General features: G+C 46.9%; 1 protein-coding gene and 1 non-coding gene across 2 annotated transcripts; one reads left to right on the top strand and one right to left on the bottom strand.

Annotated features, from left to right (window-relative positions):
* The first annotated feature begins 995 nt into the window (after positions 1 to 995).
* LACTBL1 (lactamase beta like 1) lies at positions 996 to 16,449 on the top strand. The gene is made up of 8 exons (XM_064397495.1): positions 996 to 1,013; positions 1,559 to 1,772; positions 3,575 to 3,684; positions 6,571 to 6,728; positions 8,070 to 8,317; positions 11,382 to 11,487; positions 13,316 to 14,966; positions 16,150 to 16,449. The coding sequence occupies exons 1-7, from the start codon at positions 996 to 998 to the stop codon at positions 14,292 to 14,294; spliced, it is 1,833 nt and encodes a 610-aa protein (XP_064253565.1). The 3' UTR covers positions 14,295 to 14,966; positions 16,150 to 16,449.
* On the bottom strand, positions 7,561 to 7,634 carry TRNAN-GUU (transfer RNA asparagine (anticodon GUU)). Its single transcript has one exon. It is a non-coding gene; the product is annotated as a tRNA-Asn (tRNA).
* Positions 16,450 to 26,960: the final 10,511 nt, after the last annotated feature.

Consider the following 26,960-nt stretch of genomic DNA (forward strand, 5'->3'; position numbering starts at 1 on the left):
ATTGGTGGAGGAGTCAATGTTATTAAGATGGGACTAAATGCAAGAAAGTCACCCATGAGCACTCCAGGGCAGAGGGCCCTGTCCCACTCCTTGCTGCAGGAAAACATCCTTGAACACTCGCTGAGCCACAGTGTGAGGGGATTAAAGAGATCTCAGCACGGGCTTTTCCTTGGGTGATGGAATCTCCTGCCTGCTAAGGCCCTGAAGGAGGGTGATATATCCAAACAAAAAGGGGATTGGTGTGAGGATGGAATTCCCCTATTTAGAAACAAGTCACAGGCTGGAATAGGGGCCTGGAGCGCTCAGGCAGGCTCAGGGGTGAGTGGGTCTGAAGACATCTGCACAGTCTTATGTCATCCTTGAATTTAAATTATGTTATGGAAGAACCTGACATAAGCTGCTTTCAGAAATTCCTATAGAATGTCTGACCAGGCTAACGGTTTTCAGGAAAAATTATTATATATTTCTGTTATTATGCAGAAAGTGGAACTGCATCTCAGAGTTGCAGTGAAGGCTGGAAAACCCAGCTGGATCCACAGAATCATGTGCGAGTCTGGGAGAAGCTCTGCACATTCCCTGGCTGTGAGTGACAAGGCTCAGTTGGTTTGCAGAAGCTTTTGCATGAGCTACCCTGTATCTCAAAAACAGGGGGAAAAAAAGGCTGTGTGGAAATCTAAAGGGAATATTTCAATCTGTCTATCCTACAAGTGAGTCCAGACAACCTGAAACAGCATAGGAATGTAGAGCATATTGGATGCAAATGGCAGGCCATATGTTTTATAACATTAATTGCCAAACTTTCAAAAGCACCCTCCTGACCTCCTGCAGGCAGTGAAGGAGCACAGCTCAGGCTCAGGCACCTCCTCATTTGTCATCTGTTCCTTGTTTTTCTTCAACATTGATCTGGTTCTCTCACCAACCTGGATGGTCTCCAGTGTTGTGAGAGCTGCACACACTCAAATATCAGGCAGTTTTCCAAAACATGGCATCTGTAAATGCCAAGCCTGCAGATGGTACGTGATAGAATGGGATTTACAGGCACAACAGAGAAGGGTAAGGGCAGCACGGAGTGAAAAATTCCATCATTCATCTAGAAAAGCTGGATCTGCTCAGATGGTCTGGCTGGTGGCTGCCATGAACAGATGCTGGACTCTGGAAAAAGGGGCTGGAAAGATATCCAGGAATAAGTCATGGTGATTGAGAAGGGAGGAAGTGAGAGCTGTAACTGAGACTCCTGCCAGGCTGGGATGATGAGCTTCACCTGCAGGGAGGGGAGAAGGCAAAATGAGTGGTTGGTGTTCCACAAGAACCAGCAAGGGGAGGAGAGTTAATGGCCCACAGAGCTCCTGAAAGCCAGGAAGTAATTTCTAGTTCCAGTTACCCCAACCTGGGCTGGTCTGCCCTGCCCTGGTGCAGCAATGGTACTGAAATGATCCCAGAATAGTTTGGGATGAAGAGACCTTAAAGCTCATGTCATTCCACCCCCTGCCATGGGCAGGGACACTTCCACCAGACCAGGTGAGTCCTGTCCCTGCAGCAGCCTTGTTCTCCTGCACAGGGGCCTCTCTCCCAGCTGACACACCAGGTGTTTTCTCTCTCTCCTAGCCCGTTCCTTTTCCATTCCCAGCAGGCACCCTGCAGCCGGAGCTTCCTCAAGCTCACTGCCATGGAGGTGAAGTGGATCCATGTCTTGGTTGTCTTCCTCCTCCTGCTGTCAATGGCCATGACTGGCTGCTTCCTGTGGCAGTACAGCCTCCCCAAGGTGGAGCCCAGTGAGTAGGGGGTTTAACCTTGGTCATGGTGTGGGCACAGAGATTTGGAGACTAATAAAAGCTTCCTTCCTAAAGAGCACTTCCCCAAACACAGATTTCCCCAGAGTGCAATTGAGAAAAGCCACAGAGGAGGTGAAGGCTGGGTTGATGGAGGTACCATGTCACTCTGCTGGTGTCCAAAGAAGCTCCATCACTCCTGGCCTAGATTTGGATAACTGCTAAGGAGGCATTTTATTTTACATTTTTTATCTTTTATTTTTCCTGTTGTTACTACAGTTAGTTACTCCAGTGTAGAAACAGGTTTTTTTATACCTTACCATCTGCTTCAGGGTTTGCTCTCTTTCCTGTTCCCCAAGTCTTTGTTCTGGCTTAAACCCCCTGGTTCACACTAGAATTCATGGAATCAAACAATCATAGAATTGTTTGTATTGGATGGGCCTTAAAGCCCATTCTGTTCCACCTCTGCCATGGGCAGGGACACCTTCCACTATCCCAGCTTGCTCCAAGCCCTGTCCAGCCTGGCCTTGGACACATCCAGGGATGGGGCAGCCACAGGTGCTCTGGGTACCCTATGCCAGGGCCTCAGCATTCCCCCTCACAGCCAGGAATTCCTTCCCAATATCCCATCCATCCCTGCCCTCTGGCAGTGGGAAGCCATCCCCCCTTGTCCTGTCACTCCATCCCTTGTCCCAGATCCTTCTCCTGCTCTCCTGGAGCCCCTTTAGGGCCTGGGAGGGACTCTAAAGTCTCCCTGGAGCCTTCTCTCTTCAGGAGAACACTCCAGCTCTCCCAGCCTGGCTCCAGAGGGACTCCAGCCCATGGAGCATCTCCCTGGCCTCCTCTGTTGATTATAGGAAACTCCAACAATCCACTCAAGGCAGTGCACACACGCGGATTAAATATACACAGTGTCAATGGATCAGAGTTTTAAGTAGCTGAAAGGTGGCATAGAATCCATTATGAAGGTGATAGAAGTATTTCAGAGACCAAGGGGTGAAAAGATTTCAAACCACACATTTTTATCTCAGAGTACCAGACTGCCTGTAGGCTGTGTGTGTCCATCCCTGTCCATGTCCAAGATTTCCTACTGCCATTTCTCTCCTCATCCCTATTTCTGATGCTTCACATTCACCTGGTAAGCAAGAAGATGGCATTTTGTCCCCAGCTGACAGAGCAGGGTATTTATGAACACCTTGGGATCAGCTAGGAAAATAGTGCCTCCAAGTAAGGGAGTTACCATCTCTCTCAAAGTTTAAAGATCTTTGCTGGCCACAAAAATGTAAGCTGTCTGTGGGATGTGGAGGATGCAGCTGATGCAGGAGACAACTAATGGAGTGGGTGTGGGGCCTACCCAGTGATGTTACTGCTGGATTTCAGATGGCCCTCACAGGTCACTCCTGGTCCCATTTCTGAGGTTATGATACAGGGATGACTCTTTGCCACTGCTGTCCTGAACCCCAGCTCGGACTTTTCTTTAGACATGGGCAGGCCCTTCCAGGGGGCTAAACCCACTGCCAGGTACCCCAGAGTCTTCTGCAGCCCCAGTTCTTTACTCTTCCAGGTTGCAGTTTGTTGAAGTGCATCCTGTGCCATCCCATGTTGGAATAAGCAATAACAGGGCACAGTGCCCCTGCCAGCCCTGTTTTACATCAGACAGAAATAATTCAGCATTGTCCCTTCCCCATGCAGAAGTATCCCATAGGCCAACGCAAGCAAGAAAGCTCATGGTGGCTGCTGGGTGAGGTTCAAGCTTGCCCATGTGTCTGTTGAGGTCACCTGTGCCACCCTAAACTGTTTTGCAGATCCATCTGTGATGGAGGTGAGGTCAGAAGCTGTGCAGATGTGTCCCCGCTATCCTGAGCCAGTCCCACTGGACCACCCCCTCCCCATCCTGAAGGAAGCACTGGAGAAGGTCTGTGGGGAGGAGGGAGCAGAGGGACACGCCAGTCTTGGCTGCTCTTCTCCAGGGGTACAGGGGAGATGGTGGATTTTGCCACTGAACATCCTGGGGAAGGAGGTGGGGAATTGAGGAGGGGGAGAACACACAAACCTAGAAATGGATGTGTGAACTCCTTCAGTGAGCAGTTCTCATGCCCAGAGGGTGAGCTGGGATGGTCAAACATCATCACTTGTCCATCAGAAGGTATGGTGAGATTCCACCAGCAAAAAAATAATGGCTCTTTGCATCTGGTGTACTGTTAGGCAGCCCTGAGGTCCTGGAGAGTACCTGGCTCAGGTGCTCTCTAGTTCAAATTCATCAGCCAGGGCCAAATTTTCTTTCTTTGCTGGCTTTCCCCACACCCCTGCTTAAAAATTAAAAATATGCTTGTATATAACTCCAGGGAAGGGAGTGGAGAGGAAAGGAAGAAGAAAGGGGAAGGAGAAAGGGAAAGGGAAGGGGAAGGAGATGAAAGTATCTTTCTGTCTGGAAGAAGGTGTGATACACTGTCATGATATTCTCAGTATGAGATGGATCTGACATTTTAGCACTGCCTGAACTTCAGGCAGGCTCCATGAGCTCTGAGGAAATACTGCAGCATTGCTCTGACTGTCTGGACCATAAGAATAATCATACTCTGACAGGACATTCCCTATTTTTAGCCCCTATCACGTGCTCTCTCATTTGTCTCCTTCTCACAAGTAGAGGGCAATCAGCACTGTAAACAAACCATATTCAACATGCAAGTGAATCGGGGATTTATACAGTGAAAAAATTATGTTTTCTGTTGTATTTTATGTTAGTTCTCTAATAGTCCCTCCTATTTATTTGCCTTTTTGTCTGCCTTAAGGCACTGAGCAAATGTTTCCATAGGAACATCCACCACAGCCCTGAGGTCCTGCTGTGGAGAGCTCAGGACCAGGTTTGGGCAGTTTCCCTGCACATACATGGCTTTATCCACATGGAATTTCAATTCCCATCACTTCACATCCACTTTTATGAAGTCTCTGCCTGTCTGCAGATCAGACAGGTCTAAAGGTCAGACTCTGAGGAAAGGAGGACCATGATTGTTGACATGAATCTTAGACTGACATGGGTTAGAAGAGACCTCAAAGCTCACCCAGCCACCCCTGCCATGGGCAGGGACAGCTTCTACTGTCCCAGGCTGCTCCAAACCCCATCCAGCCTGGCCTTGGACACTGACAGAGATCCAGGGGCAGCCACAGCTGCTCTGGGCACCCTGTGCCAGGGCCTGCCCACCCTCATGGGGAAGAATTCCTTCCCATCTAACCCTGCTCTCTGGCAGTGGGAAGCCAGTCCCCCTCATCCTGGCACTCCAACCCTTGTCCAAAGTCCCTTTTCATGGTCTCCATGAGACCAGCCCCTTCTCAGGAGGTTCTGGGGTACCAGATGTACACATCTACAGATGTACCAGGTAGGCCACTGGTCCATGGGGAGGGAGGGCAAAGGATCCTGACAGAAGAACTGGACACAAGCTGGATGTTTCCACTTGTTGCTCTCAGTGCACCTCCCCTGGCCATTCAGTGAAGAGATCCCAAGGACATGACTCAGTTTGGATTTTCTTGCCTCAAATGATGGGTCTGGAAGTGCATTTCTTATGTCTTAACCAAGGTGTGCAAAACAAAGCCTGTGCCTGAAAATGCAAATGATATGTGCAAGATGATGGCATTGCTTTGAAAAAGTCCCAAAAGGGCAAGATTGAGGAATTCTGCAGGAGGTGGGTGCAGAGCTGATGAGGAGTTCTGTACAGCTCAGTGAAGAGTTCTGCACGGCCCTGGCACAACAGGGAGCCGGGAGCAATCACAGCCCTTCAGCTGCTCAGAGCTGTTTCTCAGGTTGTGGTTTAAACAGAAGCCTGTGGGAAATAGTAAAGGAAAAAAGATTTCTAGAAAACTGGGAAAAGTAGACTTTAGAAATAGAAAGAACAGAAAACTTAGAGTTAAGTTGTAGTTGTAAAGTCTGAAAGTAGAAAAAGTTAAAATTGTATAGCAAGTAAGGACATTAAACAATAGCTTGAATCTTATGTTTGGTTAAGATAGACCTTAAGAATGTTGGAAAATATGTTTAGCAAGAGAGTAGAAGGTTTTAAGCTTAGTGATGGAGTACTGTGTATTGTTAATAGAAAGAAGACAAGCAAGCATTGTGTGAAGTAAGTGTACTTTTAGTAATTGGTTAAAACAATTGTCTGTAAGATTTAGCCATATGCTATTGGCTAGAAAGTTTTTTAAATGTTCTATAACAAAGAAATCTTTGGTTGTTGCTGGCTGTATGTGAGCTTTGCCATCTTCCTATTGTCTCAACCACGTAATGAGGCTGATGCTGCAAAGAAAGCTCAAGGAACATATCCCAGCAGTCCCATCCCATTCGTGAAGGAAAGAGAAAAAATAATCACACCAACACAGAGCCCAAGCTCCAGAGTTTTTCATGGGATGGGAAGTGTCATGGGACATCTGAAAACTCTTTTTCTCATGTGTCTTTGACCCTGAAATACCAGTGCCAAGAACAGATGTGCAGAATACAAATTAAAAAGCAAGAAATTGCAATTATTACATGTTCATATTTGGTTTTAATCATAAATATTTCAAGCATAAGCACCACATTCATCTACACAGTGGGTATGTAGACTGAAAAAGGACACAGGATAATTCAACAGAAGCAATTTTAGAAGAAACAGATAAACAGGTAAGATACTTTTTCCCCAAAACACCGTTCATAGGATCACTCTTGAGTGCTTGGGAGTAATGAGGATGGATGATCTGAGCCTTCTATTGCTTGGTACAGACTGGATGCATTGTAAGACCCTTCTTTTGGGAGTTCATGGTTTCCCTTCCTCCCCAGGTGGATCAGATGCTGCGTCAGAAGATGCACAGCTCCGGCCTCCCGGCCATGTCGGCCATCGCCATCTACAACGACACCGTGCTCTGGACGGGCAACTTCGGGAAGAAGAACGCCTCTGACCCTGCCTCAGGGGTACCCAACGAGTACACCATCTACAGGTGAGACACCTGGCACAGCTGGGACTGCCAGGAAAGGGCAACACACCTATGGGGAGCTGGTACCTGCAATAAGGACGCCGTCACGAACTGCAGGTCTGTGCAGGAAACTCTGCTGGCTTATGCTGGAACTTTATGAGACAAAGCGAATCCCCAGATTGTTACATGCTGGTGGCTTGCTGAGTTACTTTGGATTTATTTATGTATTTTTTCATTTAATTCTGACAACATTTTAAATTGGAATAGCAATGACCCTAAAGAACCTGAAAACATACTGTTCCTTACACGGGAGAGGTTTCATGTCAAGGACACAAACCTGAAGACCAAGAGTTGGCACAGATTTGGAGAGCAGAGAGGAGACAGTGCCACAGGATTTAAAAAATAATAATAAATGTCAGTTAAGGGAAAATGGATGTTTGGGATGTATATCTGCAGAACATATAAAGCAGACCCATAAGTTTATTTATTTTTCCAGTGAAGTCAAATTCATATTGGCTATTATTTTTTTAGGTTAAGACAGAATAAAGCTCTTAATGTGTGCTAAAAACCAAAAACCAAGACAAAGGAAATGCTTCCTTCCTCTAAAGATCAATTTCAGTGAATTATAACTGTGTTATCTAAGAAACATGGTCTGCACTCTGACTGTAAAATCTTGTCCTCAGAATTAACAATTTTGGACAATTTCAGCAGCTGTGATTATCTGCTTCTTCCCCATCTGTCTAATGGTAAAATAACCTTGTGCTATTTTTCTTCCAGAACCATTGAATAATTTGGGTTGGAAGGGACATTCAAGGTCTGATTCCAACCCCCTGCCACAGGGCAGGAGTCAGGGCCACGTCCCTGGGTGGGCTCGAACCACCAACCTTTCGGTTAACAGCCGAACGCGCTGACCGATTGCGCCACAGAGACAGCCTGGACAGGCACAAAAATTGTGAGAATCTTGTATTTAGGGACAGTCTGGTAGTGCTGGGTAAATGGTCCAATTCAATGATCTGAAAGGTCTTTTCCCACCTAAACGATTCTGTGATTTTAACCCTAAAATTCCAATAAACTATGTGAGAGTGTATTTACTCACCAGTAATTTACAATTTATGTAATTTTATGAATGCCAAGTGAATAGAAAGATATCAGCAGCCCACTGCACTGCTAGAGACATTCAGAAGTTGTGTTGTAGTCTATGAAGATTCAGATTTAAGGATATTAATTCAAACTTCCTACCTGTGTTTAGCCATTCCCTCTGGAATGAGCAAAGGTGACACATGTAAAATCATGGTGATCTCCTCTTTCTTCTTGATTCATGGGCTTCTTAATGCTAAATTTCTCCAAATGTTTCTTCCCTAACAGAATCGCCAGTGTCTCCAAGATCTTCCCCACCATTATGTTGTACAAGATGTGGGAGGAAGGAAAAGTCACATCCCTTGATGACCCACTGGAGCGTTATGTACAGAACTTTGTTATTAAGAACCCTCTGGGCAGGTTCAAGGACTCAGAGCAAAGATACACAGCGGATGGCCTGGTGTTTCTGGAAAAAGGCTCGATGCCCCTGAAGCCATCCCTGGTCACCCTACGCAGAATGGCCAGCCAGCTCTCAGGTGAGACAGCTCCCTCAGTGTCCCTGGGCCCCTCTGCCCTGGACAGACACCTCAGAGGGAGCAGACCATATTCCAGGAATAAAAAAAAAGCTGCTGGGAGGCTGTTTCCCAGTCTGGACCCTGCACTGTGCATTTCCCAGGCAGGGCTCTTGCAAGTAGGGCGTCAGCAGCTTTATGGAGTGCTCCAAGGGAACTCTTGTCCAGGATACCTGCCAGGAAGGGGCTGAGATGAGGGAGTTTTTCCCCTGCAAGGTGAACACAGATTCCTCTCAGATGTGAACACAGATTCCTTTCTGCTCACTCACTACCATGACCTGAAATCAGGTTCCAATTGCACAACAGTATTTTGCACTCCAGCCCCGAGCACTCTCATTTTTCTGAGATGTAGAGTTGAGGGTCAAATCTCTTTGCTTTGAATAGAAAGACCTTGATTGCTGAGCTAAATTTAGCTGTCAGTGTGTGGTTCCTGATCCAGGATTCCTGAGCTATTAATAGCTTGGCATTTGCTGTCAGAGAAGTGTTAATCTGCTGCTACCTTCAGAATTGGGGAACTCATATATCAAGGGAGAAGGAGCACACAAGACTAAGAACTTTACCCTTTCTCTGAAACAAAGCTGCTAATACTTGACTGAGTGATTACAAAATGTAATGGCCAAAGAGACTGTGCTGATATCACATGTGGTATTTTGGTCAATCTCTGTAACACTTGCATTTTTCAAGATTGGAATAAATGCCCTAAATTAGGACCTAAAATCAAAATAGCATGTCTGCAACTTGCAGGACCTCAGGATGGGGTACAGCACCATCTGAAGAAAGCCAATATGAAAATGAGGGCTCCCCAAAATGGAATGATACTGAAACCTGGAAAGAAGCAGATAAACAACCCAAAGTGGCCACATCCCTGCCCAGCCCCTCTCCCTGCAGACAAGGTGTGGCTCCATCCAGCCTGGTGTGGTGTGCAGGGGCACCAATTCTGCCTGGTCCCCTCTGACTCTCATGAGCACCTGAGGTTGCTCTGACTGCTCCTGTCACCCAGGGAGGTGTGACGTGTACCCCAGAAATGTTGTAAGGAGCATTAGTCAAAAGAATACCTGGTCATGGCATAATTGCTTGTACTGTGCAGCCCTTCCATTGCTTCCATCACTGTGTTAGATTTGTGCCCCTGCTCAGCTCCTTTTATGCTGCTATGTATTTTTGGATTTTAGAATGTGGCCCAAATTTCCCAGAGCACCCCTAGAGGACACACCAACCCTTGGACCCTGACAATTCAGCAGAAGGAGATGTACAGTTTCAAAATCCCAACTGCAAATCAAAGGAATGTTCCAGTTCCACTTTCCGTTTGCCGTGTGTCAAACCCGAAAAGGAATAAGTTCTGCTTAGCACTGGGATCAAAGCCACTGCATGACACATTGTAAAGTGGGTTTCATCTAAATTCTTCCAGTGGAAACTGATCTGTAATAGATCCTCATTATCTGGTCTCTCCATTGCATATTACAGAAGTAACTCCAAAGGTTTTTCTCCTCAGCACCCGATGGGCCCATTGCTGGAGGGAAGCTCCAGCTTGTTAAGACTGTGATTTTCCAGTCCACACGAATGACAGGAGGGGATGCGATTGTAAATTATTAACAACGTGCTTGACACTTCAATTAGCAGCCCATGAGGTAGAAATCAATGACTCTGGATTATATTATGCTCTGGTTTATCATTTCCAATGAACCTCAAGGAGACACTGCTCTGCTGTCACAGAGCTGGTGAAATCTCCCACTGCTCCAACATTTTCTTTGCTGCCACTGGGGCAGGTACACCATGAAGGAGCCCATTGTCCACTGGAAGATGCCAGTGCATCTCTTATCTGGCCATGCAGCTGCACAAATAACCCCAGAGCAGGGACAGAACAGTGCTCTCACTCCAGCTCAAATGCCAAGTTCAGGCCAGCTGAGGAAAACAAGCATTGCTGCTACAAAAGAATGGGGCCTCATTCAGCCTTGCGAGGGTGCAGGACAAGAGGAAAAGGCCTCAAGTTGCACCAAAGGATGCTTAGAGCACATATTAGAAACAAAATTTCCAGAGGAAGGGTTGTAAAGCATTAGCAAAGATTGCTCAGGAAATTAGTGGGGTCACCATTCCGGGAGGCATTAAAAAAATGAGAGAAGTAGCACTTGGGGACATGGGTTAGTGGTGGACAGACAGTGCTGGGTTAATGGTTGGATTCCATGATCCTGGAGGGCTTTTCCAACCTTAGTGAATCCATGACTAAGACACGGTCACTGAGCACACGATTGTGAGTAATTTTTCTGTCAAAACCATACATTTCCCAATTTCCTCCCAAACATCCACATCAAAACAAGTTGCAAATGGCAGCAAGGATTCCATTCCAAAAGTGATCCAAGTTCTGGCCTAGGCAAGTCATAGATCCTGTGCAGAGGAGCTGGGGTGATTAAAAAAGTACTGAGCAAAAAATTTTAGGGAATCCATGTTCAGTGAGAAATGACAAGTGAAAAGAACTTGATATTTTTGCATTTAGAAACCCTGAATAATTAAAAGTGGAAAGAACCTTGTTTTTTTCTACATTCAGAAACCCTGAATAAATGTTGCTAAAGATGAGGGGGAAGATAAAAATACTTTAGACCAAGCCTAGACTTGTCCAGAGAAGTTTAGGCTGTCTGTGGTGAAGTGTAAAGAATGAAATCCTGTTAAAGGGAGCTGTTATGCACATTTGTAGTCAAGGGAATGCAGTCACATGGAAATACAGGGATTTCCCAACACCCCATTTGCTCCTCTCTTCCAAACCACATTTGGGGATCCAGGATAATTTCCATCATTCCTTGAGGTGTTTTCACTGAGATGCAGCAGCCCAGAGTTGACGTTGGGGTTGGACCTATGTAAGCCAGAGTCAGGAGTCCATGACTTGATGCCACGTCCTGCAGCCCAGCAGGAGCAGGCCCTTGTGCTCCCAGAGCTCTCGTGTCCATCACTGCTGCTTCCATGTTGCTGTTGAATCTTGCCTTTGTTCTGTCTTCACCAGAGCCATCATTCCATGATTTCTCTCTTCCCCATGGCTCAGGTCTGCCCAGGAGGCTGCGATCCACCAGCCTGCTCTGGAAGGGCAACACACAGGACGCGCTCGCACTGCTCAAAGACGATGTCCTGGTGGCCGACCCAGGAACCAGGTCAGACACATTCCTTTAGGAGCTTTTGGTCTGGATGTGTTCTCCACCCTCAGCCCCATCCCCAGCCTGCATGACTGGTGGGTAAAGGCAGCCATTCCCAAAGGGAGGGAATCAGCCAACTCCCCACACACTTGGCAGAGGCTGGGAAAAAGGGACTGTTGGAGGTCTCAGGGTTTGGTTTAGTATTTTAAGCCCAGATGAGCCAAATTAAACTGCTATAGTTCACTTTATCAGACTTAAATGATGCAGGTTTTCAAAAATAGAAAGGGACTTTAATTTAAATGGTTTAAATCATCACAGGCTTCTGTTAAAATCATGCCTGTGGTGAGCTGTGTGTCTCTAAATTATCAAAAAGGTCTATGAATGCTTGTTTCAATTCCTGTATCCTGTTAAAAGTCTGTACCTGGGTTGCAAACACACAAAAATATCATGGGTTCATAGAATCCCAGACTGATTTGGGTTGGAAGGGACCTTAAAGATCATTTCTGCCATGGGCAGGGACATTTTCCACTGTCCCAGGTTGCTCCAAGCCTTGTCCATCCTGGCCTTGGACACTTCCTCACAGGCTTCAACAGGATCCAATGGACAACAGATGAGGGAAAGGATTCAAACTAAATGGGAAGAAACTTTCTAAGACTGCAAAATCATTTGGTAATTAATTACAGCCTGAAATAATTTATGCAGGATGGCTGAGGATCTACCACTCCCTTGTGTTAGTTCTGTCCCATGTCATGTAGGAGGCTACAACAGATATTCCTTAAAGGATTTTAGAATTTAATACCACCTTCTTCTTTGGTATTTTTATTACTATTGTAACTTATCTCCATTGGTATCTTTATTATTCCCAAGAAGATAAATAAGGACATCCCCTCACGTTCTTTAAACACCTTATTAATTGATATGTTGACAGTTTTCACTCTCTCTCCTTGTCCCTGGTTATGCTTCCCAGCTAACAGATCATTCTTCCCAAAGGAAGTTCCCATTCACTGATACAGATGTTTTAACATATTTTTCTATGTTGAAATTCAGCTCCATTTCAGATGCAAGCTTTTACATACAGAATGTTATTGTTCTTAGGGTCAGAATATATATGCTCACCATGCTTTTATTCAACTAAATGAGCTGGAAAAGGTTGAAGTGGTACCAAATTTATGATCTAAATAGGTCTCAATGAGATGCGTGGCTTCACACAATTAAAAAAACCAACAGGCTTGAAAATTTAATGAATTTTGAAAATGTATTTTTAAAAAATGCCCCTTCATGTTTTCATGCCATTAAACTTCATTCAGTTCTGAAGACTTAAATCATTTGATGGTTATTAAAGACTGGAGTACTCAAGTTTCTTTAATGATTCCACATTGCTGGATGCTGCTTTGTGGGCTTTTAAGTGCTCTTTAAGTGCTTTTACCATCTTATGGTAGCTTAGGTATCTAAGTGATTATCCCATGGCAAATCCCCAAAGAGGTTTACCCAGGATTTTGAGACCTTTAAGGTGAGCACCTGGAACTCTCCACGCTGCTCTTAAAAAGAATGGATGGTGAACAATTATAAACAGCAAGTCAGGTTATGCAAATATAGAGAAGTTGTTTCTTTTCCATCTCCAGCTCTCTGTACATCAGGGTTGAACAGCTCTGCTGATGTTCACATAAAACATTTCTGTTTCTTGATTCAACAACAAATCATGACAACAACATGCAGCTTTTCTCTGTCTCCCGTTCATCTGCCATTCCATAAAATGTGAATTTTTCCCTAAAGAAGAGAGACCCAGCCACTGATTTTGCATACCACTGATGAACAGCTGATCCAAATATATTCCTCTTCCTTCCAGATGCCACTACAGCAACCTGGCCTTCTCCCTGATGGCCCACGTGCTGGCTGACCACGCAGCTGACGGGCAGTACCAGCGCTGGATCTCGGAGAACATCCTGGACCGCCTGGGCATGGAGGACACGGGCTTCGACATCACGGCGCCCATCCGCTCCCAGATGGCCGTGGGCTTCTATGGCAGCCAGCAGCCAGCCCCGCTCTACGACCTGGGCTGGTACCGGCCCTCTGGCCAGATGTACTCCACGGCTGCCGACCTGGCCAAGCTGGCCATGGTCTTCCTGGGCACTTACCACCGCCGGCTGCTCGAGCCCGACACGGTGAAGACGATGCTGACACCTCTGTTCAAGTGCTCCGTGGAATACTTTGCTAACAAGACAGGCACACCCTGGGAGATTAACGAGCAGCTGGGATATGATGTCATCAGGAAGGATGGGGACCTTGATGGTTACTCAGCAACATTCTCTCTCATCCCCAAGCTCCGCCTGAGCTTCATTGTGCTGATGGCAGGGCCCAGACCGCAGGGTGGGGACATTGTGTCTCAGACATACGAGTATCTCATCCCTGCCATGGAGACAGCGTTCAGAGAGGCCGACAAAAGCTTGGTTCCTCCTCCAAACCCAATTCCTTATGTTGGCTACTACACCTATTCCAACCTGACTTTCTATGAGATCAAAGTTGGAATTGGTGGGGTGCTGCTCATGCAGCAGTTTGGGCCTCATGTGGAAGAGCTGATCCCTGAAAAGTATCGGACAATCAAGCTCCACCACCTGGAAGATCGCGTTTTCCAAGTAGTTTTTGACAAGGAGTTCCCATGTGTTCTGCACCTGGGCTCTGCCTCCATCTCACTGGAGACACAGAACGGGCAGCTCTTTAACTTCTACCCCTTCGACCGCAAGGGTTTGTCCCCTGGCTTTGACGCCCCGGGGCTGAACACCTACAACGTGGTGCGTGTCCTGCGCAAGCCCGTGTTCTACAGCTAAACATTCCACGCTCTTCCCTCCACTCCTGGGAGCTGGCTCCAGATCTGTGTCTTACCAGACTCTCCTGCCTGTGTGGCATTGTGGATGCAATTCCAAAGGGAAGGATGGAGGCAAAGGACTCTTTTGCCAAACAAATCCTTCCCACTTTTAAGATGACTTTAATGACTTGTCGTTGGCCCCCAGCAGTGCACAACAGGCCAGCTGGCACCTGGACACACCTGCAGGAAAAAGAAGTGGGAATGTGCTGGAGGGATGTGTTTGGATGCCATAAAAACAAAGCCAGACACTAAAGTGTCCACTCTTATATTGTCTATTTGAAGACTACTGTGGTGATCAACTGCTATCATCAAAGGGCTGAGAATTCCCTGGGTCTCTCAGAAAATGTCTCTTCGTCAGTCCAAGGATTTTTCCAGGGCTTTTCAAGAGCCTGTCTATCACAAAAAAAATCCCTTACCTGGGTTTGCCAAAATCATTATGTGCTAAACAATGGCACCAATGTGACACCAGGCCCTGCTTGGAATCCCTGGGAAGTGAGGGTCTGTTTCTTTCCTGGATCATAAACTTTTAAAAGTGCAGAGCAATGTGTGAACTCCTTGGCTGGTTCTTCAAAGGATGTGGGAGCAGTGTAGAAGCTGAAGCTCACTGCTGGGTGTAGAGGCACAGGAACATAAGGTGGGATATTCCAGCGGGACTCAGCTCTGTGACACTCTCAGTATCCAGGGAGTGTGTGAGCATGGTGTGGAAATTCGGGAATCATGGAAACCTTTCTGTATGTTTGGAGCAGGATGTCTGGCTGCAAACATACCCACTGGGTTTTTGCAGCTGGGAGTGAAGATCTGAGGGAAAATGCATCAGCCTGGGGAGCACCACCTTGGCGACAGTGCCCCTGCACCTACAGAGCCACTGGTGCATTTCATTATCCCTTCCTGTGCTCATGCCATGCCAAGGCAGGCAGGACAGGGAAATGTGTCACACCAACCCCAGGCAGTGCTGCAGGTGTGGGGCAGAGTGACTGAACTCCTGCCCAGGAGGAAAAGGCCCTGGAGGTGCTGGCGACAGTGGCTGAACATGAGCCCAGGTGGCCAAGAAAACAATGGCACCTGGCTTGTCCCAGCCATGGTGTGACCACAGGACCAGGGCAGTGATTGTCCCACTGTGCTGGGCACTGGTGAGGCCCCTCCACAAATCCTGGGTCAGTTCTGGGCTCCTCCTGACAGGAAAGACACTGAGGGGCTGGAGCATGTCCAGAGAAGGGAATGGAGCTGGGAAAGGGTCTGGGACAGCAGAAGCAGCTGAGGGAGCTGGGAAAGGGGCTCAGCCTGGAGAAAATGAGGCTCAGGGGAGACCTTCTGACAGGAAGGTCAGAACTCTCTGACAGGAGGGGGCAGCCAGGGGGTCAGGCTCTGCTCCCAGGGAACAAGGGACAGTACAAGAGGAAGCACCCTCAAGTTGTACCAAGAGAAGTGTTGGTTGGATATTTGGAAATTTTTTTTTCTCAGAAAGAGTGTTCAGGCATTGGAAGGGGCAGTGGTAGAGCCACCATGTCTGGAGGTGTTCAAAAGATGTGTGAATGTGGCACCTGGGGTCATGTTTAGTGGTGGCCCTGGCAGTGCTGGAGGAACATTTGGACTCGATGACCTTGAAGTTGTCAATGGCCAACACTACCTCACTGTGATGAGGAAAATGTCAGGCACAAGGGCAGACAGGACCACCACAACTGCACAATCCTGGCTCCTCAATGCCTCTCCAAAATTAGGGGATATTGTGATTTCAGCCCTGGGTGGAGCTGAAATAAAAGCAAGCAGAGGGGCAGGGCAGGATAGTTCTGACCTTAACATGAATATCCAACCCGCAGGGCATGGCAGAGGCTGCACAGCATGGAAATCCAGAAGGAAGTGTGACAGGGGCACTGCACAAGGTCTTATAGAAACTTGCACTGTCAAAGACCCTTCCAAATGCATGTTCTGGTATGAGTGTACCCTCTTGCAGAGCAATGTCCTGCTGCTGCTGGTTCACACAGACTCTTGGATGTGGACATGTCTCAGAGAGGATGAGAAAAAAACCCTCTCTGATCCCTTCTCTCTGGTTCTCTCAGTGTTTTCACTCTGTGAGCTGCTCTTAAGCTTCAGTTGTGAATAAAGAGACCATCACTGAAGGCCCAGAAATTCCCTGCCTTTTCTCAGATAGTTTCAGTTCCCTGATCAGCACGTGGAACCATGCAAACCTTGCCTTACAGAGCTGCTGCTGTGTTGGTTTCCTCTGGACTTTGTAGAAGATCACATCCCATACCTTGTACAACACCATATGTTCAATATTTAGTCTGGGCTATACCATCAGCAATAAAACCTGTGGAAATGCCACTGTCCTGTGTGGTCATGCCCAGAGGGATGAATGCAGGCACATTTGGTGCTGATTTCCTGAGGACAATATCACTGCCATGACACTCCTGACATATGTCAAAGTCCATGGGATGGGATGTCTGATTGCAAGATCCTGGAGTGGTCTAATTCTGGTTCTTCTGAGTGAGGGCTATGAGCCAGTGAGGGGCTGTCCTTCTTGCTCTGAAACAAAAGAAGTGACTGTTTATCCTCAAAAGCTTCCAAGAAAATTTAGGATTTATATCCCATGTCACTCACTGGCCAGGAGGAAACACCACACTGGACAACCTCCATCTGTGTGACGGAAAGCTGGAGGTGTTTTAGTTTTCCATCAGAAACGCAGACACCAAGAAGTCTTTTCTAGTGGGTCACCCTCACACCTGTTCACCAACATTTTGGGGGCTCTAATTCATTCTCATTAACAGTAAATCATGTTCTTTGCCACTACTGAGTCAAATTCATTTCCTGAGCTGCAGCAAAGCTTATCTCACCAAAGCCTGGCTCACCCTGGGAAGGTGAAGGGGAGCTCGCTGTGGGCAGGAGAACCTTCCCTGACACAGAGGGGGAAAAGGGGACCTTGAAAGATCTGTACAGAGGATTTGGGAGAGGCTGTGCATGGCAGACAGGAAAAGGTGGAGTTCTAGGGGTAGTCCAGTCATGGGGAGCAGCCAGAGTCACAGTCCTGAGCCCAAACTTCTTTTTGTAAGTTTGTGCCAAAACAGCATCCTGAGAAGAGCAGAACCTGCTCAGTCACTGGGAGGGAGGGGAGGGGGAGGTGACCTGACTCAATTAGCAGGTGTTTTACCCAGCTCTAACAGCTCTGTGTGAATTTGCCTTTTTTTTTTTACTTGAACTTTTACAGAATCTAAGTTACCATTATGAATAATATTTAAGCTTTTGTGTATGCTGCTGAATTTAAAAATATCCCACTGTTATTTCACCCATGTCAGAGACTGGCTCCACAATCCATACAACAAACATGCAAACTCTGCCCATCTGCTCACATTTCACTGAATCTGTGCTTTAAAAAGTGACTGAATGTGTCTGCAACAGCCTATAGAAACACAGTGCTTAAAAATGTTTTCAGAATTACTCATCAGGGAACCAAACAAATAGAAAATGCTTCATTAGCATTCCCAGCATTCAAAAACAGACAAAAACAAAACTCACTTTATTGGTTTAAGAGACTAAATTCTGCCCCAAGGAGCAGTAATGAAACCACATAATATTGTAATAGTGTCCCTTAAACTGTAGTTACTCTACAAATTAAAAGACTCTGGACCACTAAAAATGAGAATAATCTGGCAAAATATAAACACCTACATCTCAGAACTTTGAACCCTTTGAACTCCTTTCTTAGTGAGTTTAATGACTCCAGTCAGTGGAGTGGATTCCTCTCACGTCAAAGGGCAGAACTGGGATAAATTGACAAATCACACTCTACACATCCCCAGACCCCAGCTGGCTGGGATGGACCCAGGCCCATCATGAGCACCTCTTCAGTTGGAAGGGAAACACTTCCAGAACCTGCTCTCAGGTAAGGACAAGCTCACCACCCTTGCCCTGAAGACGTGAGGCTCACAGACTAACAGCTCAAAAAAAACAAGGCAGTGCTTGTGGTCCCTTTCTAACCTGACATTGGTTATGATGACTTCTTCCCCTTTGCAAGGACTCTGCCTTCAGGACTATCAGCTCAGGTGAGGATCACACTGATATCTGATATGCATAATGGGGTGCCTGTGCTCCCATTCTCTCTTGCAGCTACACCTCATTGATGAGGACTTTGCTCCCATTCTCTTTTGCAGTTGTGTCCCAATTATCCCCAGCCCTCACTGCTCCAAGCTCCCTGTCCCTCCAGCCCATGGAGCCCCCACCTTTCATCCCTTTTCTCTCAGAGCCCGAAGAGGAGCACATCACCCAAATTCACGTTATCCACATTTACATTGTCCTGAAAAATGCATTTTCCTCAACATGCAGTGCTCTGGCACACCCATCCCAGCCCCTCACAGCTAATGAGCAAACACGGTTTTAATGGTCCAGGTAGAATTATTGCACAGGCAGAGCTGAAATGCAGTTATGTTACAGTCTCCAGCACTAGCCAAGCTGACAAAAATTATGAAAAAACAATAAAAGTAAATTGATGTTTCATGCCCAGAAACACTCAAAGACATAAAAACAGAAAGAAAAAAAATCTTTTCCCCTGGGCAGGATTCCAGGCCCTTTTGCAGATATAAACAGGAATTGAGGGAATATAGCATAGTTGAAGTACAGTCACAAGCTATCACTGAGATGGTGTATGCAAGCTGTAATTAAGGGTCTAATTATTTACCATGGGCACTTGGGAGTCTCCCAGAAAACACAAAGGTTCCTGGCTTCATGGCATTTTGAGAGCTCTGGGCATTCGCTCCAAGGCAAGACACAAAGATTATCACAAGACAGAACACTTACACATCAGGACAGTCCTGCTGCACCTCCAAACTTGTTGGAAGGAATTTGGGTGGAACTTGCAAGTCTGCAGTGACCTGTGCCATGCAGCCTCTCACAGGGATGTCACACAGTCCTTCTCAGTGCCATGCTCTGGGTGACAAAGTGGTGTCAGCTCATAGGCTGGACTCAATGATCTCAAAGGTCTTTTCCTACCTAATCGATTCTGGGATTCTGGCATCTTTGGAGTGTCTGTGTCTCACACTTCTCCATCATTCCTACTCTGTTCTCTTCAGCCCAGGCCCTGCCCAGTGCCACAGCACAGGGTAAGGATCTCCTCTCCCTCCTTTCCACTCATGGTCTGGCTGTAACTGCTCTGGGCAGGTGCTGAGCCTCCCCTGGCAGCCATTCCCGATGCAAACCCAATTATCAGCATTGTGGGTTGGTGCCAACTCTGCCTGGCAGCAGCTCCTGTTTAGTTCCCAATTTATTCCTCCAAGGAGTGATATTTCTGCTAGGGATGGGCAGGCACATTTCGTTTAATTTCAGCTCCACCTGAGCACTGTGGGTGAGATGTGAGAGCATCCTGCTGGCAAAAGGTTGTGGAAAAACATGGGAAGAGAGGAATCAGCAGGAGGATGGAATGAGCACAAGAGGGAGCCGAATATAAAAATGTCCAGCCACAATTTCCAATCACTTCCAGCTAATTATCAGCCATACTGATGAAGATGTAAGAAACGCAGTTGGTTAAATCAAAAATCTGAAAGATGGGAGCAAAGTGCTCCCAAACAGGCAATTGGAAAATATTTTGCCCTGCATCCCCCAAACTGGGAGAAACAAGCTCTGCTGGGAAGAGCAGGTCAATTCCAGGATGACAAATAGGCTGTTTCCCACAACCTGTGGAAGAAAGCTGCTAGAGCTCCTCCTGGGCAACTGGTAAAACTGGGGAAATCTTCACCATTCCAGTGTCAGTTCTCTTGGCCAGAGTGTTTTGTTGCTGTTGTTTTGGGTTCAGCCCCATCACTCCCAAAAATCTGTTGACATTGGGTTTATTGTAAGAGAGGAGCCCCCTCAGGGGTGTCACTTGGGGTCCCCACCTGCCATTGCACCTTGGTGCTCCTTCCTTGTGAGGATGCAGAAAAGCCTCCGATCACTGAACACCACGCAGTTTCCCCGGTGCCTGCCAGGAAATCTGGGACAAAGTGGGACATAAAATGTCTCTGGAACACCTCACACACTGATGGGAGTTACTGGATGGAGGATGGGACACAGGGGAAGAGCATTGAAAACTAATGCAAAGACTTGTCTGGGGAGGTGGGGAAAAGACCAATCAAGGGGCTTTTGAGAGCCACAAACATGAAAAAATAAAGAGATAAGGACATAAAAGGAGCCTCCAGCTTCCCTTTCATTTGTCCAAGCTGGAAGATTTCAGATCTCAGTCTGGGCCTTTCTTGTGCCATCTGATGCTACGTACAGTCCTGTATCTGCTGAGATTCCTGACTGACTTGTGAGAGTCAGGAGGGGCTGGACTTCATCAGGGTAATGGCCACTGTTTGCCATGACAGTCAATCCAAAAACGGGAGATGTCCCCAAAAAGGATGTGCACAGATCTGTGCTCCCAGGATGGCAATCTTCCTGGATGTTCCCAGCCAACACTGACTGATCTAGAGAACCACCACACATGGAACAGGTTTGGTGGAAAGGACCTTAAAGCTCATCCAGTCCCACCCTGTGCCACGGCCAGGGACAGCTCCCACTATCCCAGGCTCATCCAGCCTGGCCTTGGGCACTGCCAGGGATCCAGGGGCAGCCACAGCTTCTCTGGGCACCCTGTGCCAGGGCCTCCCCACCCTCACAGCCAGGAATTCCTTCCCAATGTCCCACCTAACCCTGCCCTCTGGCAGTGGGAAACCACTTGCCTTTGTCATATACATGGAAGAGGATTTATTTCATCCAGGAGTCAGTGGTTTCAGCATCAGGACTATCGTCTTTATCCTTTTCTTGCATGTTGAAGGAAGCTCAGGTACCATCCCTCTGTCCTGACACCCACTCGTGTCTGAAACACAGAGTGAGGCTCCTGTGAGGTGACTGGGGTGTCTTCAGAGTGATCCCTGCCATGGAGCTGCGGTGCTGCTGGCAGAGACCAGGAGCTTGTGCGGGGTCTGAGCTCAGGGCTCACAGGGCAGGAGCAGGTTCAGAGAGTGCAGAAGCCCCTGAGAAGCTGGGGAGAGAACAAATCTGAACCAAGCCTGCAGGGGAGATTCACAGGCACAGGGGGAGAGAGCCCCACAGAGTGCTCCTGCCCAAGTGCAGCTGGGATTTAATCTGTCGCTCCAACAGCCTGGAACATGAGCAGGATGGAAGCAAGCCAGGCCATGCTGCATGTCCTGGAAGCCACCCAGGGCTCCCTGGAGCAGAAAACAAGTGCTCAAGACAGTCATGGGTGCAGTCAGCAGTTACCCCTCATGCAAGGGCAGGGCACATCAGACAATTCCTGTGATGGGATTGAGTCACTGTGAGCTGAGGTGTTGCTGTGACACTGTGGCCATCAGCAAGGATGGCCTGTGGAGCCCTCTCAGAATAAAGGAATGCTTGGAACAGCACACTAATCCAATAAAAACTGGGGGTTCCACCAATGGAGGGGTGAAAGGGAGGAGGAAGAAGAAAAAAGCGAAATATTTGAGCACAAGGTGTGGGAGAGGGACTGGCAGTGCCAGCAGGTGTGGCAACGTGTGGGAGAGGAGTAGGGGCTGAGTGGTGGGTACAGAGCTGCCTGTAAGGGCAGCAACCACCCTGGAGGCCCTCACAGGAGGACTCAGTGTGAGCAAAGTGCTCAAGGCCACACCAGTGCTCCTCTGTGACACTGCTGCTGCTCTGCTCAAGGGGCTTTTATTATCAAAAAATACAAAATTAGTATGGTTAGATGTGGGGGAAGCTCACAGGGAATGCTCTTTTGAGATGTCAGTGTTTCTCTTGGTCTCTCAGCACAGTCAGAATTTGAGTGGTGACCTCAGAAGTCAACAGAAATCTTTGAAATTCCTCAATTCCTTTACAACACAGTCCCTGGGCCAAGTCTCTACTCAGCCCCACAGACTCTCTTCACCCAACAAGACATTGAACACTGATTTTTTCTCAGATTCTTTCTCATTTCTGTCTTGTCCTAAAAAATTATCCTATCCAGCACTATATTCTCTTTCTAGAATGTATTTCTTGATGTAAGAGACCACAGGAACTCCTGACCTGCTGCTTGTTGGGAGGATTTCTCTGCCCAGCTTTGATGCAGACATTGAAGTCATCTAGAGACACAATATTGCTTTTCTCATGGAGGAGTTGAAGACTGGGATGGAGATTTCAGCCCTTCACAGCTGTCTGCAGTTTCTCCCTACGAAACTCCTTCCTATTCCAGTTACTGTGAGGAAATCCTCACACCTCACAATGCTCTGTTTGGGCACTGATTGATTATTTTGTAATCTCTGCATATCTGCACTGAAGTGCTACATCAGGGAATCCACTGGGCCCAGTAGTTATAATTTTACAAAGCCCTTTTCCCGACAAATAATGTAACTCAGAATCCCAGGAAACCACTAAGCAAATTAAAATCCGATGCACAATAAACAATTCAGTTTTAAAAAATACATGGCACAATAAATGAACCAGAACTGGCCCCGTTCCCATCCACAAAGGAAGATTAGTGGGAGCAGTGTGACCTTTGCAAAGCATCAAAACATCCAGGAGTGCAGTATAAAAGGGTCCACCCCCTTTAATTGCTGCTTTGCCTTGATTGGAAAATATCCGATATTTTCTGAAAGGGACCATAAACCTCCCATAAATTTTGTTTCAGAGAAATGCAAATCTCTTTCTGTCAGTAACCCAGCACCCAAAGTGTGTCCAGTGCAGAGCAGCTGAGCTCTTGTGGAGAGGAGATCAAGCCCACAAGATCTGACCTGGATTCACCCTCCGGTTCAGGACTGAGAGGCACTTGGGCCAAGTGTTCCAGGAGAACACAGCCATAACTTCTCAGCTCTTTGAGAAAACCTCTCTAGTTGATTGCCTCACCATGCATCCTCTGTGGCTTCTTTCCCTCGACCCAGGAAGATCCTGGAGGATGACCAAGACAATCATGGAATCATGGAATGGCTTGGGCTGAAAGGGACCATAAAGTCCATCTTGTTCCAAGCCCCTACCATGGGCAGGGACACCTTCCACTATCCCAGGGTGCTCCAAGACCCATCCAACCTGGCCTTGGACACTTCCAGGGATGATGCACTTCCATGGTTATGCCTGGATCACAGGGAGTACAAGGAGAGGTGGTGGGATCTGAGCTGGGTTAATCAGATGAAGGCTGAAGGATGGATTTACCAGCACCTACATCTACTTGGAGGACAATGACAAAGAGGACAGAAGAGAGCTAAGTGGTACCACACAGTCCAACAAGGGGCAATAGTCACAAACTGCAGCCTGGGATGTTCAAGGTGGCTTTTAGGAAAAGCTGTCTCCCCCAGATTTCTCTGCACCCCCTGCACGGGTCACCAAAGAGGTGAGGTGCCTCCACCCTCTCATTGGATATTCCATTCAATATTTGGATTGGTAAAGGCTCAGCCACCCTGATCTAATGTAGGGAACTGTGCTGTGAGTGGGAGCTCCATCGTCCACAGAAATTCCTGAGGCCAGGTTGGATCAGCCCAATTTAGAATTGAAGGAAAGAGTAGGAACATTTCTGAAATGCTGGGACTTGAGCCTTCATGATGAGCAAAGTGGTACAAGGACATAAGGATCCTCTGCTCAGCTCTTCCTGAGGTTCTAAACCTGGGGTTTGGCTTTGCAGAATTTATCCACAGTATCTAAGTATTGCCTTCTATGGGAAGGAGAGTCATGGAGTACATCCGATTAATGCTTTTCCCTTCCCACCAGTATGGAAAATTTGGGGCCAATCCCCATTCTGCTGCTTGGCATTTTGGCAGCACTCAGGACATTCTGACAAACCTTCCTGGAACCACAACAAACCCTGCCCATGGTCGTCCCTCCTGCAACCCATGTTCAGCCTCTTTGTAAAAAATCCAGACACGTTTGGGGTGAGTGATTGGAGGCCTTCCAGCTTTCTTGGCTGAAGATCCAGCCCATATTTGAGGCAGTGTTGGTGGAGATCTCACTGTTCCTGTGTCTTTGCCCTGGGAATCAATGTCAGAAGATGCAGAGCTTTCATCTGACTTTGCCAGGATTGGTGTTTCTTTCCTAATGGGGGGGGGTGTTCTTTCCCAGGTACCCACTTCCCAGGTACTCCATTCCCAGCACCTGCTTCCCCTGCCTCCTCTCTTTTTAACTCATGGCATACTGTGAAATGTCAGTCAGGAATTCTACAGGAATGGAACAACAATGGGCCCATCTGGCAAAATCAGCAACTTTATGAGATTAATTTTATACCAAGGAGTTTGCTAACGAACAAGTTGCTTTGATTGTATCTAAGGCACTTTTACCACCTCCTCACCATCAGTCCAGAGAAGCTGTGGCTGCCCCATCCATGGAAATGTCCAAGGCCAGGTTGGGTGGGGCTTGGATCAACCTGGGATAGTGACAGGTGTCCCTGTCCATGCAGGGGGTGGAACTGGATGGGCTTAAAGGTTCCTTCCAATCAAAATCATTCTGGGATTCTGTACAATACCATTTATTTTCCCTATTATTCATCATGGATCCAGGATAAACTCTGACATTTCTGGCAAAGGTATGAATTTCCCTAAAAGTTTGTAATTTAAAAAGTGAGCAGGAAAAATACAGGATTCCTGAGTAACAAAATAGATTTGTTATCACTCCCTGTGCTCAAAATACTGGCAAAGCAACTCCTGCTGCTCCAATTTCTGTCCAAGGGACTGTGCTGTCCCCATGGGCAGAGCAACGCTGGGGATTTCTCAGCCCACTTTGGGACACGGGTCTTTGGGAGCTGTGTCCACGATCACAGAGCCCCAACACCTCCCACTGCCAGTTGTATTCCATGCAGATTTTTTTTTTTTCCAGTTTTGACTCTTGTCTTTCAGAAGATTTATAACAACTCAGCACCTGGGAAAGGATTCCCAATTGGCTTTTAATTTTTTTATAATCTGACAAACCTTAACAAATTCACTTTTCCATCTGTTCTAGAGGTGTCCATAGGCAGGGACACCTTCCACTATCCCAGGCTGCTCCAAGGTCCAGGGTCTTGGACACTTACAGGGATGGGGCAGGCACAGCTCCTCTGGTCCTCAAAGAGACAGCTTGGATGGTGGAACCCCAAAAAAACTACAGGGGATGGGTTAATCGTGAGGAATTCTTTGATTGTGTGACCAGAAAGGCTGGATTTTCCTTTTTGCACATGGAAAAAAATCAACCATAGAAGTGTTTACAGTGATGTCTTTTCTCCTGATTTATTACAATGGAAATTCAGGAGCCATCTGTGCCTATTTTTTTTTTTTTTGTAATATTAAAATTAGAAAAGAAGAGGTACTGTGACAACAACTTACTAAAATAGGAAATTTCAATTGTGTTGCATAAGGATGTATTTTTCTTGTTTTGTTTAGGCTGTATTTTGCTAAATAAAATTCTTATTTTATTTGAACAACTGGAAAGCATTTCTTGATCCTTATTTTTCATTTGGAAGCTGAGAACAAACTCAATTTTTTACCTACACCATGAGATACTGTCGTAAATATATTTTTAAAATATTTTGTTTGTGGAGATAAATATGTATAAAAACTGTAAATTCATGTAAATGTATGCAAATAGAGTATCTTGAAGACAAAGGAAATGCCGTTTCAGGTGTTTGGGTGGTTTGGGTGAATATGGCATAAGCATCTCTTTGCCGTTGTTTATGTGGCTCACCACAGAGATAAAACAACAGCAGGTTGTGGCAGAAATTCCCACAATTTCCCACTTGTGATTTCACTTCTGGTCTCACCGTCACAATTTCAAAAATCTTTATGAACTAACCATGGCAAATAATCCTCTGGCTGCGGGTAGGCAGAGATGATTTGAGGAAATCACCCAGATGTCCCCCAGAGGTGCTGGCACTGCCCAGGCTCCCCAGGGGATGGGCACGGCCCCAAGGCTGCCACAGCTCCAGGGGAGTTTGGACAGAGCTCCAGGGACACACAGGATGGGATTGTTGGGGGATCTGTGCAGGGCCAGGATCTGGGCTCTGATCCTTGTGGGTCCCTTCCAGCTCGGGACATTCTGTGGTTCCATGTGGAAGGTGCTGATATCCCTGAGGGCAGGGGGTGGGAACGAGATGATGTTTAAGGTCCTTTCTAACCAGACCATTCTGTGATCCTCTGGTTCCTCCTTTTGGGTGCCCAGCCCTGCTCTGAACTGAGGCTGTGACAGCCCCAGGGCTCTGCAGGTGACCTTCCTTCTCCCAGAGGTCACTTTTCTGGTCTTTTGTACCTTACCACAACAGAGGCACGAACCCACACAGGACCTGTCCCTCACATTCCTCCTGGCCTCAAAAAGTGATGAACTCCTCCTGAGCACCATTCCTCTTGTATTTGCAGGGTTCCCAGATGAAGGAAGGAAATGATGAATCTGACTCCATGTTCTTAGAAGGCTAATTTATTATTTTATGATCTATATTATATTAAAGAATACTATACTAAACCATACTAAATTATACTAAAGAATACAGAAAGGATACGGACAGAAGGCTAAAAGATACTAATGAAAACTCATGACTCTTTCCAGAGCCTCAACACAGCTTGGCCCTGATTGGCCAATAAGTAAAAACAATTCAATGAAACAATCACCTGTTGGATAAACACTCTCCAAACTACATTCCAAGGCAGCAAAACAGAGGAGAAGCAAATCAGATAATTATTGTTTTCCTTTTTCTCTGAGGCTTCTC

The sequence above is a fragment of the Passer domesticus genome, chromosome 22, assembly GCF_036417665.1.
Source record: "Passer domesticus isolate bPasDom1 chromosome 22, bPasDom1.hap1, whole genome shotgun sequence".
NCBI lineage: Eukaryota > Metazoa > Chordata > Aves > Passeriformes > Passeridae > Passer > Passer domesticus.